Raw genomic sequence first — 15,510 nt, forward strand, 5'->3', positions numbered from 1 at the left:
CGCGCCTGGGGGGGGAAAAATAATTTTCCCCCCTTTATTTCCCCCCCAAAAAACTAGGTGCGCCTTATGGGACGGTGTGTCCTATAGGGCGAAAAATACGGTAGTCAAGAAATACCAGAATATCATGAACATTTATTAATCATCCACCATTACCAGGAATTGCAAAAATGTAAAAAAAAATCTGGCATACTGTTGGATTGTGAAATCTTGTTAAATATAAGGTTCCACATTGGCAAGGAAGATACATGCCCATACTGTTTATTTCTGAGGCTCATGATTATTATTCTTTTGCACTATTTGTCATTAAGATTTCCTACTGCTAGACCATTTTCAACCCCTGGCTCTTTATTCACCCCCTAAACTGTAGGGGGGCAATAGTCCTAAAGGCATGTTAAAATACCTTTGGGATAGAGTTTTATGTATAAAATATGTATTGCTATGTCATAAAAAATATATCAAAGTGGGTTGCAGCAATAAAACAACCATAAAGCAAAAATGATAAAGTTAAATACTGACATCAATTAACTACTGCTGAAGTAGGCAACTTTTGAACTGGTTCCTGTACCAACCCCTTTACCAGCACTTTCATCAACAAAAAATTGTAATAGCTACATTACAAACACATCTTCACTTCTTAATATAGGTAACCATATATAGGGTCAGACTTTTTGTCCAACTCTGCCCATGCTCACTACGCTGCCAGAGGTCTTGGACAATATTTTTTCCATGTCACCTGCAATTGGGTCCTAACAGGAAGCCCAAGGATTGCACCTTGTACTCTGTCACTGAGCGAGGGTCCCTTCCCCACCAGTTCATCTGCCATGGCTCTGCTCCTCACAGTCCTGGAATTGTTTGAAGCAAGTGGTGAGAATTCCCCAATCTCTACACCCCACTCAGATAATATTTAGGTGCCTGTCAGTAAAAGCTTTACCAGCTGATTTCTGCAGATCAAATCAGCACAAGCTGGCCAGGCTGATTTCTTTTTCTGGCCAGTTAGCAATGCTATGTGTTTACACATATTTTTTAGGAAAAAAAAGCATGCAGAGAACTTTAAAATGGTGTCTTAGTAGTGCTTTAATTTGCCGTTAATTGATTTAAACAAGCTGTCGTTGACTATATTCTAAGATTTTCCCAGTCTGCTCTGCACTTTAGAAAGTAGAACTGAATTCCTTTCAGAGAAGGAAACTTCCTTTGAAATGTGTATATAAAAGGAGAAGCCTTAGCATGTTTACTCAGAAATAAAAAATTCCCTGAGTTCAGTGGAGCTTTCTCCCAAGTAACTGAGCATACTACTGTATTGCAGTCTGACACAGGAGCTGAACTCAGTGGAACATATTTTTCAGTAAACATTCATCTGATTGGATTGCACTGGTGAACTGAGAATTACTTTACAGCATAACCAATGATATGTGGCTGAATCGGTGTCCAGTGTAAGGGGACGTATATATGTTGCAGCTTTACATCTGAGAAATTTGCTTTGTCAAGATCGCTCCAGATCTCTCTTGTTAAGCAGCATCCGTCAAAGAGAAGTTTCCATGTTGGGAAGAGAACTTGCTGCCAAAAGTAGCACCAGCTTGAATGGTCTGCAACCACATGTTCCAAGAAATAAAATGCTCCACCCTAAAGGAAAGGAGGAGACCATTTGAACAATAAGTATTCCAGGGAAATCAAGAGTGTAGGATGTTTTGTGCATGATATAAAACCACTTTCAGTGCCTTAAAATCAATTTCACCAGATATTTATTTCCCCCCAAATCTGACTGACCTACTTGTGCTTTGCTTCTTCCTTGCATAAATAACCTGCGAAAATGTCAATATTCCAGTAGCTCGAAGGTCTAACAGCTCCTACATATGTATGTTATTACAATCTGTTGCAAGCTGCATTGAGGATCATTCAGTCAAAAGGCAAAATACAGTATACATCTTCTGAATGAATATTAGACTTGGGGCATTTGCAAACATGTAAGCCCAAGGGCTGATTACCTGCCACTAGCAATCTCCCTTCTGTTTGAGAGGGAAATTTAGTACAAGGTTGGGGTCCGTAGTCAGGGGTCCCAAAAGGAATGCCAAATAGACACAGGCTTCAGTGAAGCTTTAGGCCTTTGTCAAAAGGAACATACACAAAGTCAGTCTGGTAAGACAAATGTCTTCTAAAGGTTGTATAGTTACTTATTTCCTTGGCTCAGGGATCGCAGAAATCCATACCCGCCGACATTTATCCGATGAAAATAGGGACCTCCTAAGGAAACGTGGGACATTCCGGGATCGAATCAGAAACCGGGACGGCTTCTGTAACTCTGGGACTGTCCCTGGAAAATAGGGACACTTGGAGGGTCTGCAATCCTAGGCATGTTTATTCAGAAGCAAAGTCCCATTTAGTTCAATGGAGCTTACCTCCTGATAAGTGTGCTTACAATTGCACTGTAACACATAGCTACCTACCAGGCCTGTTCAGAGCTTGTCTGAGGTCTGGGGTGGGAGTCTTGTTATTGGCACGACAGCGTAAGTTTGGCAGGCCCTGGCGAGGGCCCCCATGCCATCTTCGAGGTCTGGAGCAAGTGAACCCTGCTGCTCCCTTCCTTTGCATCGGCCTGCTGCCTACTATACCCCTCTGAAATTGCATCTCTACCCCACCATGTCTCTTTTGCTGCCCTCTCCCCCTCAAATACTCACCGGCTTGAGGACCCTGCAGACTTCGCTCAGAACACTTTGCATGTCCCGCACGGAGCAGAGGACCAAAGTGGAAACGACGACATCGACGGAAGAATCGGCCACCTCCTGCAGATTCTCCGCCGGGGTCACCAAGAAGCTGTCAAACTGAAGGTGCTGGTTCTGGGCCATGCTTTTGGCTAGACTCCGTTGAAAGTGGGGGTTGGGGTCTGTACAGGTGACCCTGCAGTTGGCCGGGAAGAACTGGAAGTTGGAGCCCGTGCCGGTTCCTATCTCCAGCAGCCGCAGCTGCCCCGAGGGGCCTGCAAACTCCAACAAGTTGCGGAACAGCTCTTGTTTCCGCCTTGACATCTTCTTGTTGTAACTGGGTGCAAACTTCTCCATGAAGGCCGGGAAGATCTTCTTGCAGTAGGGCTGCCATACGCCCAAGTACGACAGCACGTATATGGGAAGGGCTAGCAGCTGGAGACAGAGACGGAGGCAGAAGACCAGGGCTGTTGCCATTTCAGCTCCTCTAGCCCAGTCTCGGATCTTTCGCCCTCTTTTTCCCTCGGAAGTTCCAGAAGCAGGGGAAATAGTTTTGAATTCTGTGCAAACGTCGATATAGCCTGTCTTGGGAAAGTTAGGACGCGGATGGCTTTCTTTCCTCCATCATCGCTTAGTTCCAGTGCAGATCTCAAAGCAGGGTTGTGGACGAGGAGAGAGGAAGCTGCAAACGTCTTGCTAGGTTCAGGAACTTCCTAAGGATCACGTTACCCACTGACTTCCTCATTCAGCCTGAGCCTTTTGTTTTGACTGCCAAAAGCAGTCTTTGGCAATCTGCCAGAAGGGAAGGGAAGGAGGGTGACTGTGTAACTCTTTCTCCTCTGGTGTTCTGAAGCGCAAAAGCAGTTTGTTTTTTTGCTTAACCCACAGCTTACTCAGATTTCTCTTACCTGTCACACATGTACACATGAGTGTGTACATATTTGTATTTGTGTGAGGGGGAATAACTTGGGAAGGGCCTGGAGCTGGGGGCAGAGAGATATGAAGGCACACCTGTTTAGGGAAGTTTTTAATGTTTTATGTTTTATCATGCTTTTAATATTCCATTGGTAGCCTCCCAGAGTGGCTGGGGAAACCCAGCCAGATGGGCAGGGTATAAATAATAATAAAATTATTATTATTATTATTATTATTATTATTATTATTATTATTATTATTCGTATTATTATTATTATTATTAGTAGTAGTAGTATGATTATTACCTGCATTTTCCATTCAGAGGCAGCTTAACCCAAGGGTTTATTTTTTGGGGGGGAGGGGTTAAGAAAAAAATCTGTGGAGGATATAATCACATAACTGATTAACATGTAGCCAAAACTTAAGTGTTTAGAACAACATACCCTCAAACATTTATCTGATGAAAATACAGACATCCTATTTAATAATAGAAATAATAATAATAATAATAATAATAATAATAATAATATTTCTCATTTATACCCCGCCCATCTGGCTGGGTTGTCCCAGCCACTCTGGACCACTTCTAACATATATAAAAACCTAATTAAACATTTAAAAAACTTCCCTATATAGGGCTGCCTTCAGATGCCTTCTAAAGGTTGTATATTTACTTATCTCCTTGGCTCGAGGGTCCCGTAACTCCATACCCTGCAATATTTCTCCGATGGAAATAGGGACGTGCTAAGGAAAAGCGGAATCATATCAGAAACCGGGATGGCTTCTGTAAATCTGGGAATGTCCCTGGAAAATAGGGACACTTGGAAGGGTCTGGAACAATTTGCTCCTGCTCTAACTCATCCAAGTTGTTCAGCTCAAGTATGTACAGTTCTCTCTCTCTCAAAGCAGCCTTGCAGTCTCTCCCCATAGCTTTCCCTTGATGTCACTGCAACCTTTTGCGCCTCAGGCAGGGATCTAAAGACCTACCTTCTCTGCTCATGTTTTACGGAGAGTTATTTTGTGCAAAGGATGGCAGTTAGAACGGCGGGTCATTTGGGGCTAAGGGCTGCCATTAGCCAGCTAGTTTGGCAAATGTAGCATCAGGATGAAAGGACCTTTCAAGGAAAGTTCAGTTTAACCCCACTGTTCGCCAACTCAATGCCCGCCCCCCCCCAAAGGCACTTTAATTACTGGATTGTCTGTTCTGTCAAGACATAATCCCTCCTGTTCTGCAGCCCCATTTTGCACCTGCTTTCATCTTCACCCTCCTCTCCATAGCTTCTTTTCTGCCTCCTTTTCTGCAACCCCACTTATGCTCAGACCACGCTCATAGTAACTGCCTGAACCTTCATCCCCAGTCCCATGCCTCCTGTTCCTTCCTTTTTACTTTCACCCCTCTTTCCTCCTCTATTTTTTCAAATTCCCCTTGCACCATCCTCATTCCCATGGCTCCTCAACCCTCCTGTTCTGCAGATATTTTACTGTACTCTTAAGAGGAATGGAACCTTAACAGCAAATCTGCCAGTTTGTTCAGTTAGAGAAGGCTGTGTGGAGAAGGGAGAGCCTCTCATGCCCCCTTCCTTTCCCGGCTGCTGCACAACAGCCCCGTAGTGCTGCCAGTTGAGTCTTAAGTCTCCACCAGTTGCTGCCACCGCCACCCAATAAGGGGAGCAGGTGGCGCTGTGGTCTAAACCACCGAGCCTCTTGGGCTTGCCGATCGGAAGCTCGGCAGTTCCAATCCGCTCAATGGTGGTGAGCTCCCATTGCCGTGTCCCAGCTCCTGCCAACTTAGCAGTTCGAAAGCACATCAACACAAGTAGATAAATAGGTACTGCTGCGGCGGTAAGGTAAATGGTGTTTCCGTGCGCTCTGGTTTCCGTCACGGTGTCCGTTGCACCAGAAGCAGTTTAGCCATGCTGGCCACATGACCTGGAAAGCTGTCTGTAGACAAACGCCGGCATCCTCAGCCTGACAGCGAGATTAGCGCCACAACCCCATAGTCGCCTTTGACTGGACTTAACTATCTGGGGGTCCTTTACCTTTCTACCTTTTACCACCAGCCTCATTTTTAGGCATCACCCACAGTCCCAGAACCCAAGAGGTGGAAGTTGGGGGGGGGGGACTGGGGCTGCACCAAAGCAATTCATTTTTTTATTTGGAAAAAAAAGACTCCTAGCAACTGCCCCCTGCACTCCTCACCTGCATACAATGTAATGGGGAAAGGAGGGCTAACTTCCAGCTGCCTTATCCCACTCCAAGATCAAAGCGGCTCCACCCACCCACCCACCCACATCTTAAAGCCCTGGAACATTGGGACCAATGCATCCCCCATTTCCCAGACCGTTCGCTTACACGTTGCTCACAGTGTAAAAGCAGCCCACGCTCCCCGTCTTTCCGAGATCAAAGAAGAATGTGCTGGTTTCTTACGATGCTGATCCTCAACATTCAAATTAGCATGAATTCCATGCACATGGGGATTCCAGAATCCTGAGGTTGGCTACTGCACACACTTAAGCGGTCAAATAAATAAAAGGCAAGGGGAAGCAGGTAGAGGAAGCAGAATACAAAAATAAACCACAGCGCTGCAGGTCAGGGGTCACCAAACTTTCTGAGGCTGAGCTGTGGTGTGGCGTGGATCGGGGTGGTTTCCCTGGGTGCAAAATTTTAACACCCAGTGCTGCTTCAATACAGCTGTGTGCTTTCATCAGCGGATTCTGTTGAAGACGACTTCTCCATGTGAACCAGGAAGTGACTTCTTCAGACAACGGAACGACTCTTCTTATCTCTGCAGCTGCGATCTCCTGGGTGACACGGATGCCATGAGGCATATATACCTCAACTGTTTCCCTCCATCCCACCCACCCCCTCCATGCAGCCACAGGCGCTGGCACGCCACGCTCTGCCCCTGAGCCTGAGGCCACATTAGCAAACCTGATAAGCTGTTTTGGGCACACTCCACAACCTGTTATACCGGCTGCAGTAAAATGTTGCTCTTTTTTAAAAAATATTTTTTAATTAAATTTTCCATTTTAACAATCCAATCATATCACATTAAATATTCCAAATTATACAATTAAATATCATATAGTCCAAATATTCTGCCAAATTTTAAATTTTTATTGGGACTTCCCATGCTTCAAGTTTGGGGGGGGGGCTATGATCATCTCATATCTCTGCTGCCTTGAGTTTCTAATAGTTCCTTTAAATCTTCCTGTTGTTAACCTTCAGCAAAATGTTGCTTTAAGTGCAGGGAAGGGACTCCGTGGGTTTCAGGAAAGGCCTCTGTTAGCACGCGTGTGCCTGCAAGCACCACACTGGCAGCACCCGCAATAGGAACCTCTCAATCATCTTCCAAATTAAACAGAAATTCTGTTTAAGGTAATCAACAATGGCTGATATCCCAACCTCCACGAGGACCAGATGCTTCCAGGGAGAAGAGTAATGGTAGTTCATGCATGCTCACGTGGAAGTGAATGAGGCAAGCCCAAGCTATGTGTTATCGCAACGTTCACATCTGCATGGGAGCAGCTGGATTGTGGAAAGTGAAGGTTGCTGGACAGTCTGTCAAGTGGAAATAAAAAATGGATTGGCGATAACATACATGTGTGTGCATCGAATTACAGATTGCGCAAGAGGTTCACAGGCCATAGGTGACATAGCGATGGGCTGTGCTATAATTCTTATGGTTAGGTTCTACACCCCAACCCAGAGACACCTGCATGGAGATCTTGTTCAGAAATTTATTTCCAAGCTACTTTACAGCATATCCTATGATATGCAGCCTAATAGGGTACCATTTTAAAGGGGCATCTATGTGCCGTAGCTTCAGCTCTGAGAAGCCAGCTTTTTCCAGGACGTTCCAGGTTTCTCTGGTCATGTGGCACCCGTCAAACAGACATTTCCAAGTTGGATCAGAGATCTGCTGCCAGAAGAGAGTCCAGCTGGAAGGAGCACCTGCAACGTGTTCTAGGAAAAAGTAAGCGCCACCCTGGAGAAACAGAAATGGATGCATATAAGTTACTTTCTATTCTCCTTTGGATTTCCTCAGATATTCCTTTGCATAATCAGTGCTAATGGTATCAGAGTGCTGTTAACTTTTCATGGCAACAGCCACTGTTCCCCTGAATTCTGTCCTGAATCTTCCCACATTCAGCTGCATTGGATGGCTTTGGGGTTCTAGTCTTATGAGAGGAACACAGACTGCTCAGTTGGTTAGAGCGTGGTGCTGAGAACGCCAAGGTTGCAGGTTCGATCCCTGTACGGGACAGCTGCATATTCCTGCCTTGTAGGGGGTTGGACTAGATGATCTCCAGGCTCCCTTCTAATTCTACAGTTTTATGGTTTCTCTGTCTGCTTTCTCCATTCCGTGCATAATATTACACATCTCCATCATTTGCCTTTTCTCACAGCTGCTACAAGCTGGGTCAACCTCTTCACCAAGCTATCTGCTATGGCTGCAAAGTCTCATCCGTGGTCACTTACCACCAATTCAGATTCCTGAGGTTATATGTGATTTTAATTTTATCTGTCACCCCCAAATCACTCTACTCTTGATTACTTTGAACTTCATTGGCCATTTTAATGCCCATTTGCTCAGTCTGGAGCAGTGGCGTAGCGTGGGGGGTGCCAGGGGTGCCGGCCGCACCGGGCGCAACATCTGGGGGGGGTGCGAGTCCTCCGCCGGGCTCCCCGCCGCCGCCAGCCTTGCGCCCTAGCGTGCGCGCCCCCCGCCGCTGCGGCTGCGCTCCACTCACTGCTCGCAGGAGGAGCAGCCACTGCAGCAGCACCAACGCTGCCACCAACGCCTGGCCGGGCACGGGCAGCCTCCGCACCCCGCCGCCGCCGCCATCCCCTCGGCCCAGCCACAGGCGGCGGCTGCTTCTGCCGACTGTGAGGGAGGAGAGCTCCGAGGGGCCTCGCCGCGCCCTGCTCTCCCCAAAACCCTCCGAGAGGGAGCCGGCGGGCGGGCGAGGGTCTTCCAGCGGAAGGGGGCTCCGCAAATAATAAATTTAATAAATTCCTGCTGAGCCTTAAGGGGGGGGGTCCTTGGCTCCTTCGCTCGCCCCCAGCCCCAGTGGCGTAGCGTGGGGGGTGCAGGGGGGGCCGGCCGCAACATCTGGGGGGGCGCGCTCGCACTCGAGTGCTAAAATCCAGGGGTTAAGGGGCGCAAATTACTTGCCTTGCCCCGGGTGTTGACAACCCACGCTACGCCACTGGTCTGGAGCAGGAGTGCCAACTTGAATAAAATATTGGGGAAGGCCAGGTATGCCCCTCCCCATATAATCAACCACAAGAAGTAGTACACAGACACACTCCATATTAATCGTATTGCCCATCACCTATGGGGGTTCCCAGCCCCCTTAAATAATTTATTCGTGGGGTCAGTGGGACCTCGGCCCCTAGGAGTTGGGTCTATGGTTTGGAGAAATCCTTTTGGAGCTTTTCACAACACCTTTTTGCATTAACCAATGTGAAAAATTTGGTATCATTGTCAAACTTGACCCCAGTTCAGTCCTTGGACATGTTAATGATTAACAGGTTGAGTTTAAGGGCTCGTTTCTCAAATAATTGATTATGCAAACTGTAAATTCAAGTACCAGTACACTGTGAACTGGTATGTAAACTGTTCAAAATTCCGAAGTTTATTTATGTTGGGTGCTTTTAGGATTGTGAACTGGGATAACTAACTAACCTTTTGGGCCCAAGGTTGCAGTCATGCTTAGCAAACCCTTTGAGAGCTGCATGCCAATGCTGAGAAGGTCCAAAACTCAGTATGGATCCATATAGATGTAAGAGTTGAAAAGGGGAGCTAAGAATGACTGCAACCTTGGGCCCAAAAGGTTAGTTAGTTATCCCAGTTCACAATCCTAAAAGCACCCAACATAAATAAACTTCGGAATTTTGAACAGTTTACATACCAGTTCACAGTGTACCGGTACTTGAATTTACAGTTTGCATAATCAATTATTTGAGAAACAAGCCCTTAAACTCAACCTGTTAATCATTAACATGTCCAAGGACTGAACTGGGGTCAAGTTTGACAATGATACCAAATTTTTCTGGTTCATCAAATAAATTAACTGATGACCGAGGAGAGGGCAATTTACACCCTCATCAGGCCACTGGGCTTGAAGGAGAGGTTTAAATAACTTCATCCACCCTAGTACCCTGGCAGGTGTTTAACTAAGTAGACCTATTGAAATTACGGTAATCACGGTGACTAAGAGAGGTTCATTCATTTTAATAGGTCTACTCTGCACTTAATGCTACCTTATTTTATTTTTTGTGGCAGCTGTCCAAATTGGTGGTGTTGCAGGGAGAAAGATAATAACTGTTTGTCTGGATCATGTCCCTATGCTAAGAGTCCTGGATTTACATCCTGGTTTCTGATTTGATCCTGGAATGTCCTGCTTTTCCTCAGTCCCTATTTTCATCCGAGAAATGTTGGAGGATATGGAGTTATGTGACCCCCAAGCCAAGGAGATAAGTAACTATACAACCTTTAGAAGACATCTGAAGGCAGCCCTGTATGGGGATTAAAAAAAAATGTTTTATGTTTTATTATGTTTTTATGTATGTTGAAAGCAGCCCAGAGTGGTTGGGGCAACCAATAATACAATTGCTGCCGTTGTTGTTTAATAGGATGTCCCTATTTTCATCAAATAAACGTTGGAGGGTATGGGATCTGTCACTAGAGTCAGTTAACAGCTTAGCCAAGGGTGATTTTGAGTTTGCCCCCGACTTTGCCAGTTTCATTGGTAAGCAGAGATGGAAGATGTCAAGGAAATCTCAGTGGGTGAAACAAATACATTTTACTCACTATACTTCAAAAGGAAAGAGAGGCTATAATGTGTTTAAAAAGCCATTCCCAAACATGAATCATTCTATTTTTCGTTTTTTTAAAGCAGGTGGGAATAGGCACAAAACAAATGCAGAGAGGCTGAAATGTGAGGAGGAGGAATAATAATAATAATAATAATAATAATAATAATAATAAGCATTATTAATTATTCATTCATTCATACATACATACAGGTTTCCCCAGCCACTCTGGATGGCTCCCAACAGAATATTAAAAACACGATAAAAGATCAAACATTAAAAACGTCCCTAAACAGGGCTGCCTTGAGATGTCTTCTAAAAGTTTATTTCCTTGACATCTGATGGCAGGGCGTTCCACAGGGTGGGCGCCACTACCGAGAAGGCCCTCTGTCTGGTTCCCTTCACTGCTCACAGTGAGGGAACCACCAGAAGGTGCTCGGAGCTGGATCTAAGTGTCTGGGCTGAACGATAGGAGTGGAGAGGCTGCTTCAGGTATACTGGGCGTTCCTGCCGAACCACCTACCAGTTTCAACATGAGAGACAAGCGTGTTTAAAAATTTGCTTTGGTCTTTCACAAGTGCACAATGGACAAAATAATAAGAGGCATGTCTTTATCTGTCTAAGGCAGTGTTTCCCAACCTTGGGTCTCCAGCTGCTTTTGGACTACAACTCCCATCATCCCTAGCTAGCAATACCAGTGGTCAGGGATGGTGGGGAATGTAGTCCGAAAACAGCTAGAGACCAAAGGTTGGGAAACACTGGTCTAAGGTACCCTCAATAACACAGAGTGTGGGATTGTTTCTTCCTAACTGTAGTTAGGGAGAAAAGCAAGTAAGTGATTCCAACATTTGCAACTTATGAGAATGTAAATAGCTCAGAAGCAAATTGGTTTACGCAGAAACAACAAGAGATCCGAATCCATCTACCTGCATTTGTGATTCCCCAACGGATATAGAATTGACTAACACCTGAGAATACACATCCCCCTGCATTTACTGAATTGTCCTTCTTCTTCCCACGGCGTGAGCTACTTACCGGTCTCAGCACCCGCAGGACTTCTTTCATAACTTGCTCTGGGCTCTTCACAGAGCATAGCACCAGCGTTGAAACCACCACACCTGGTGCAGGTCCTCAGCCGGAGCCACCAAGCAGTGTTCCACCTGCATGTGTGGCTTTTCAGCCAGGCTCTTGTTGAGAGACTTCTGGAAGTTGGGGTTCGGATCAGTGCATATGATTTTGCATCCCGCGGGGTAGAACTGAAAGTTGGAGCCAGTTCCCGCACCAATCTCCAACAGTGTGAGGGCCCCCGTAGGACTGGCAAAGTCCTTCAGGTTGCTGAACATTTCCTTTTTCTTGTCAGACATGTGCTTATTATAACAGATGGTCACCACAGCCATGAGGTAGGGGAACAACTTCTTGCAAAGGGGTTCCCAGATACCCAGATACCATAGCAAGTAAGCAGGGAAGGCTAATATCTGGACGCAGAACCTGAGCAGGACAACTAAGCATGTTGTTTCCATGTTAGCAGGAGGGCAGAAAACAGCAAAGTCAGAGGAGAAGAGAAAGTCAGTCGCAGAGTCTCGAGGGTGGGGCTTGTTTTTATCTGCAGCTTCCAGTCCTCAAAGATCTCAAAGGGTGGAAAGAAATATTGTTAATAAACTCCACACACACACACAAACTCACCAATAACATGGTTTGTGCATGCACTTGTAATCTTGCCCGTCAGAGGAACTTAAAAACTTTAAGAGGGAAATAATCTCATTTAGGGGGTATTCTTACACTTTATTGCAGCAGTGTACTCCGCGGTCCTGTAGTAACCCAAAGTGAATGCTGGTTTAAATTTGTTACAAGCTTTTCCTAAATATAAGGGGAAACCTTTTTCCCATGGCAGAACTCTTTCACACCAAAACTGCGCTGAAAAATGTTGGGGTGGAAGGATTTGAAACTAGTCTTCAGTGATATATTTGCTTCCCTTGTGGGTTTGTTTTTTTGTCTCAAGCAGCTGCAGACTTGAGCAGCACAGTCCTGCCCTGCAAATGATTTACTTTTATTCGCTCTGGCTGTTATATATATATAAAAAATTAAATTTTTCAACATACATTTATAATATCCAATCTAAATTTTATCACATATTTTCTCTTTTTGACTTCCTTCAACCTCTCTGACAATCATCCATTATTCAAATTTTTAAATACACATTTCCTAATTTTATATTGCATTTTATAAACCTTCACACCCTTAGTTTTCATCAATACAATAGTCCTCTGTCATTTACAGAACTTCTTGAAATCCCACTGGCGTTATTTGCTCATCACATACACATTTCAGATAGTCTGAAAATTTTCCCCAGTCTTCAATGAACTTTTGATCTCGTATATATCTGATCTTTCCTGTTAGTTTGTCTAGTTCAGCACAGTCCATTAGTTCCATTCTCCATTCTTCGAGCGTCGGCAGTTGTTCCTGTTTCCATTTTTGGGCCAATAATATTCTAGCTGCTGTTACTGCATATTGGAAAAGTTTACAATCCATTCTATTTATTTCATTTCCTACTATTCCTAGAAGAAAAGCCTCTGGTTTCTTAACAAACGTATATTTCAACATCTTTTTCATCTCATTATATATCATTTCCCAGAAGCCCTTCACCTTCTTACAGTCCCACCACATATGGTAAAATGTTCCGTCTTTTTCTTTACATTTCCAACACTTATTACATGTTTTATACATTTTTGCCAGTTTCACAGGTGTGATGTACCATCTATAAATCATTTTCATAACATTTTCCTTTAACGCAGTACATGCCGTAAATTTTATATTTTCATTCCACCGTTTTATCCAATCATTAAACTGTATATTATAACCCAAATCTCTGGCCCAGTGTATCATAACCGATTTAACTTCCTCATCTTTTGTATACCATTCTAGCAAGATTTTATACATTTTGGACAAATTTTTATTTTCATTGTTTATTATTTCTATTTGAAATTTAGATTCTTTTTCCTCATAACCTTTCTTTTAAGTCCTTTTTAAACATTTCGTTAACCTGATAATAATGCAAACAATCATACACATACTCTTTCACTTCTTCATAGGGTTTCATTTTCCATTTTCTTCCTTCCTTTATAATCAATTCTTTATATGTAATCCAGTTCCCCCTCATATTAACTTTCTTAAGACTTATAACTTCTAACGGAGATAGCCAGTGGGGAGTTCTTGTTTCTAATAAACTTCTATATCTCGCCCATATTTCTATGAGAGATCTTCTAAAGATGTGGTTTTCGAAGCCTTTATGAATCTTTCTTTTCTCACACCATAGATATGCGTGCCAGCCATATCTGTTATCAAAACCTTCTAAATCCAATAACTCAGTATTTTTTAACTTTATCCATTCTTTCAGCCAGCAGAGACATGAAGCTTCATAATATAATTTCAAGTCTGGCAGGGCGAAGCCTCCTCTTTCTTTCGCATCCGTTAATAACTTATACATAATTCTTGGCTTCTTACCCTGCCAGATATATCTTGAAATTGCTCTTTGCCACTCTTTAAATATTGCTGTCCCCTTAATTATTGGAATTGTCTGAAATAAGAATAACATCTTTGGCAGCTGCCGCTCTGGCTGTTCTTTTGTTCTCTCAGTGGCAGAAGAGACATGGGCACCTGATGGTTTTTATTACCTACTTTAGGTTAATTATAAATTAACCTAAACTGCATAACGTCAGATTTTTTGTGATTTTTTCAAAAAAAGATTTTTCGCAGCTTACGGTGTCAAGGCCTGATTTCTTAGCCTAGGATAAAAACCCTTTGGTTTTCACCGCTAAACCTTTCAGAGTGGCATTTGCAACTGTTTGGCACCATTTATGAGTGAATTGCATAACGTCAGGATTTTAGTGAAATTCTGACCACGCGGGTCAAGGATTTTTTCAAAAAAAGATTTTCCGCAGCTTACGGTGTCAAGGCCTGATTTCCTAGCCTAGGATAAAAACCCTTCTGTTGAGATTAGAATATAGGCATACAGCGATCCTTTCAGAATAACTGGGCCCTGTAGCAGGATCAGCGCTGGATTTACGTACTGTATAAGCTAAGCAAGCTATAGTTTAGGGCCCCACTCTGTTGGGGCCCAAAAAAAATTAAAGGAAAAAAACTTGGATGTACATTTCCAAAATGTAAGATAAAAAAATAAAATAAAACCTACATACAGCAACAGCGTTTTATGTTGTGTAGGCTCCTAGGATGTAAGTAATGGGCCCCACCTCCTAGCCTGCCCCCTAAAATATCACTGGTTTGCTCATTTCTATATATAGGGGCCTACAATCTGCTATTTATAATTATTAGTAGTTTGCATCATATACCATATTTTTCGCCCTATAGGACGCACTTTTCCCCCTCCAAAAATGAAGGGGAAATGTGTGTGCGTCCTATGGGGCGAATGCAGGCTTTCGCTGAAGCCTGGAGAGCGAGAGACGTCGGTGCGCACTGACCCCTCTCGCTCTCCAGGCTTCAGGAAGCTATCCGCAAGCCTTGCGAGCCCGGGGGAGTTCCCGCGGGCTCGCAAGGCTTACGGGCAGCAGCCTGCAGCCCGAAGCACGGGGCGCCCTCCGGAGGACGCCCCGTGCTTCAGGCAGATGTCCGCAAGCCTTGCGCGCCAGGCGGGCCAGGCTCGCAAGGCTTGCAGGCAGCAGCCTGTTCTGGGGGCTGGGGTCGGGGGAAGCTCGGTCTTCCCCCGCGCCGGGGGGGGGAAATATTTTTTTCCCCTTATTTCCCTCCCCCCCCCAAAAAAAACTAGGTGCATCCTATGGGGCGGTGTGTCCTATGGGGCGAAAAATACGGTACTTATGTCAGAACTCCCTGACATAAGTTATATCAGTGAGCCTGAACTGTATGAGAGACAGGAAGAAGAGAGGGAAGAGGGCTTCAAAAGGAGGAGAGACTGAAGTGAACAGGGATTCCCAGCCCACGGTGGGGGAGGAGAGACAGGGCTGGGAAGAAACGCAAGAAGGGGAGACACAGGAAAGGGAGCAGACAGATTCATGGATATCAGAAGACTGTGGGAACGTAAGAGAAGGGTTGTAAAGGCAACTGG

General features: G+C 44.6%; 1 protein-coding gene and 1 long non-coding RNA gene across 2 annotated transcripts; both read right to left on the bottom strand.

The window, feature by feature from the left end:
• Positions 1 to 1,383: 1,383 nt before the first annotated feature.
• On the bottom strand, positions 1,384 to 14,872 carry LOC309336285 (uncharacterized protein; the record flags this gene model as incomplete). The annotated part of the gene is given in 7 exon segments (XM_081851913.1): positions 1,384 to 1,620; positions 2,673 to 3,310; positions 3,430 to 3,488; positions 3,605 to 3,679; positions 7,364 to 7,599; positions 11,469 to 11,548; positions 11,551 to 14,872. Coding segments are annotated over 7 exon segments (1,728 nt in total). The 5' UTR covers positions 11,954 to 14,872.
• On the bottom strand, positions 10,615 to 11,462 carry LOC309335123. Its single transcript, XR_014153367.1, has 2 exons — positions 11,193 to 11,462; positions 10,615 to 11,048 (listed from the first exon to the last, which is right to left on the bottom strand). It is a non-coding gene; the product is annotated as an uncharacterized lncRNA (long non-coding RNA).
• Positions 14,873 to 15,510: the final 638 nt, after the last annotated feature.

This window comes from Podarcis erhardii, assembly GCF_964252035.2.
Source record: "Podarcis erhardii genome assembly, chromosome: 2".
NCBI classification, from domain to species: domain Eukaryota; kingdom Metazoa; phylum Chordata; class Lepidosauria; order Squamata; family Lacertidae; genus Podarcis; species Podarcis erhardii.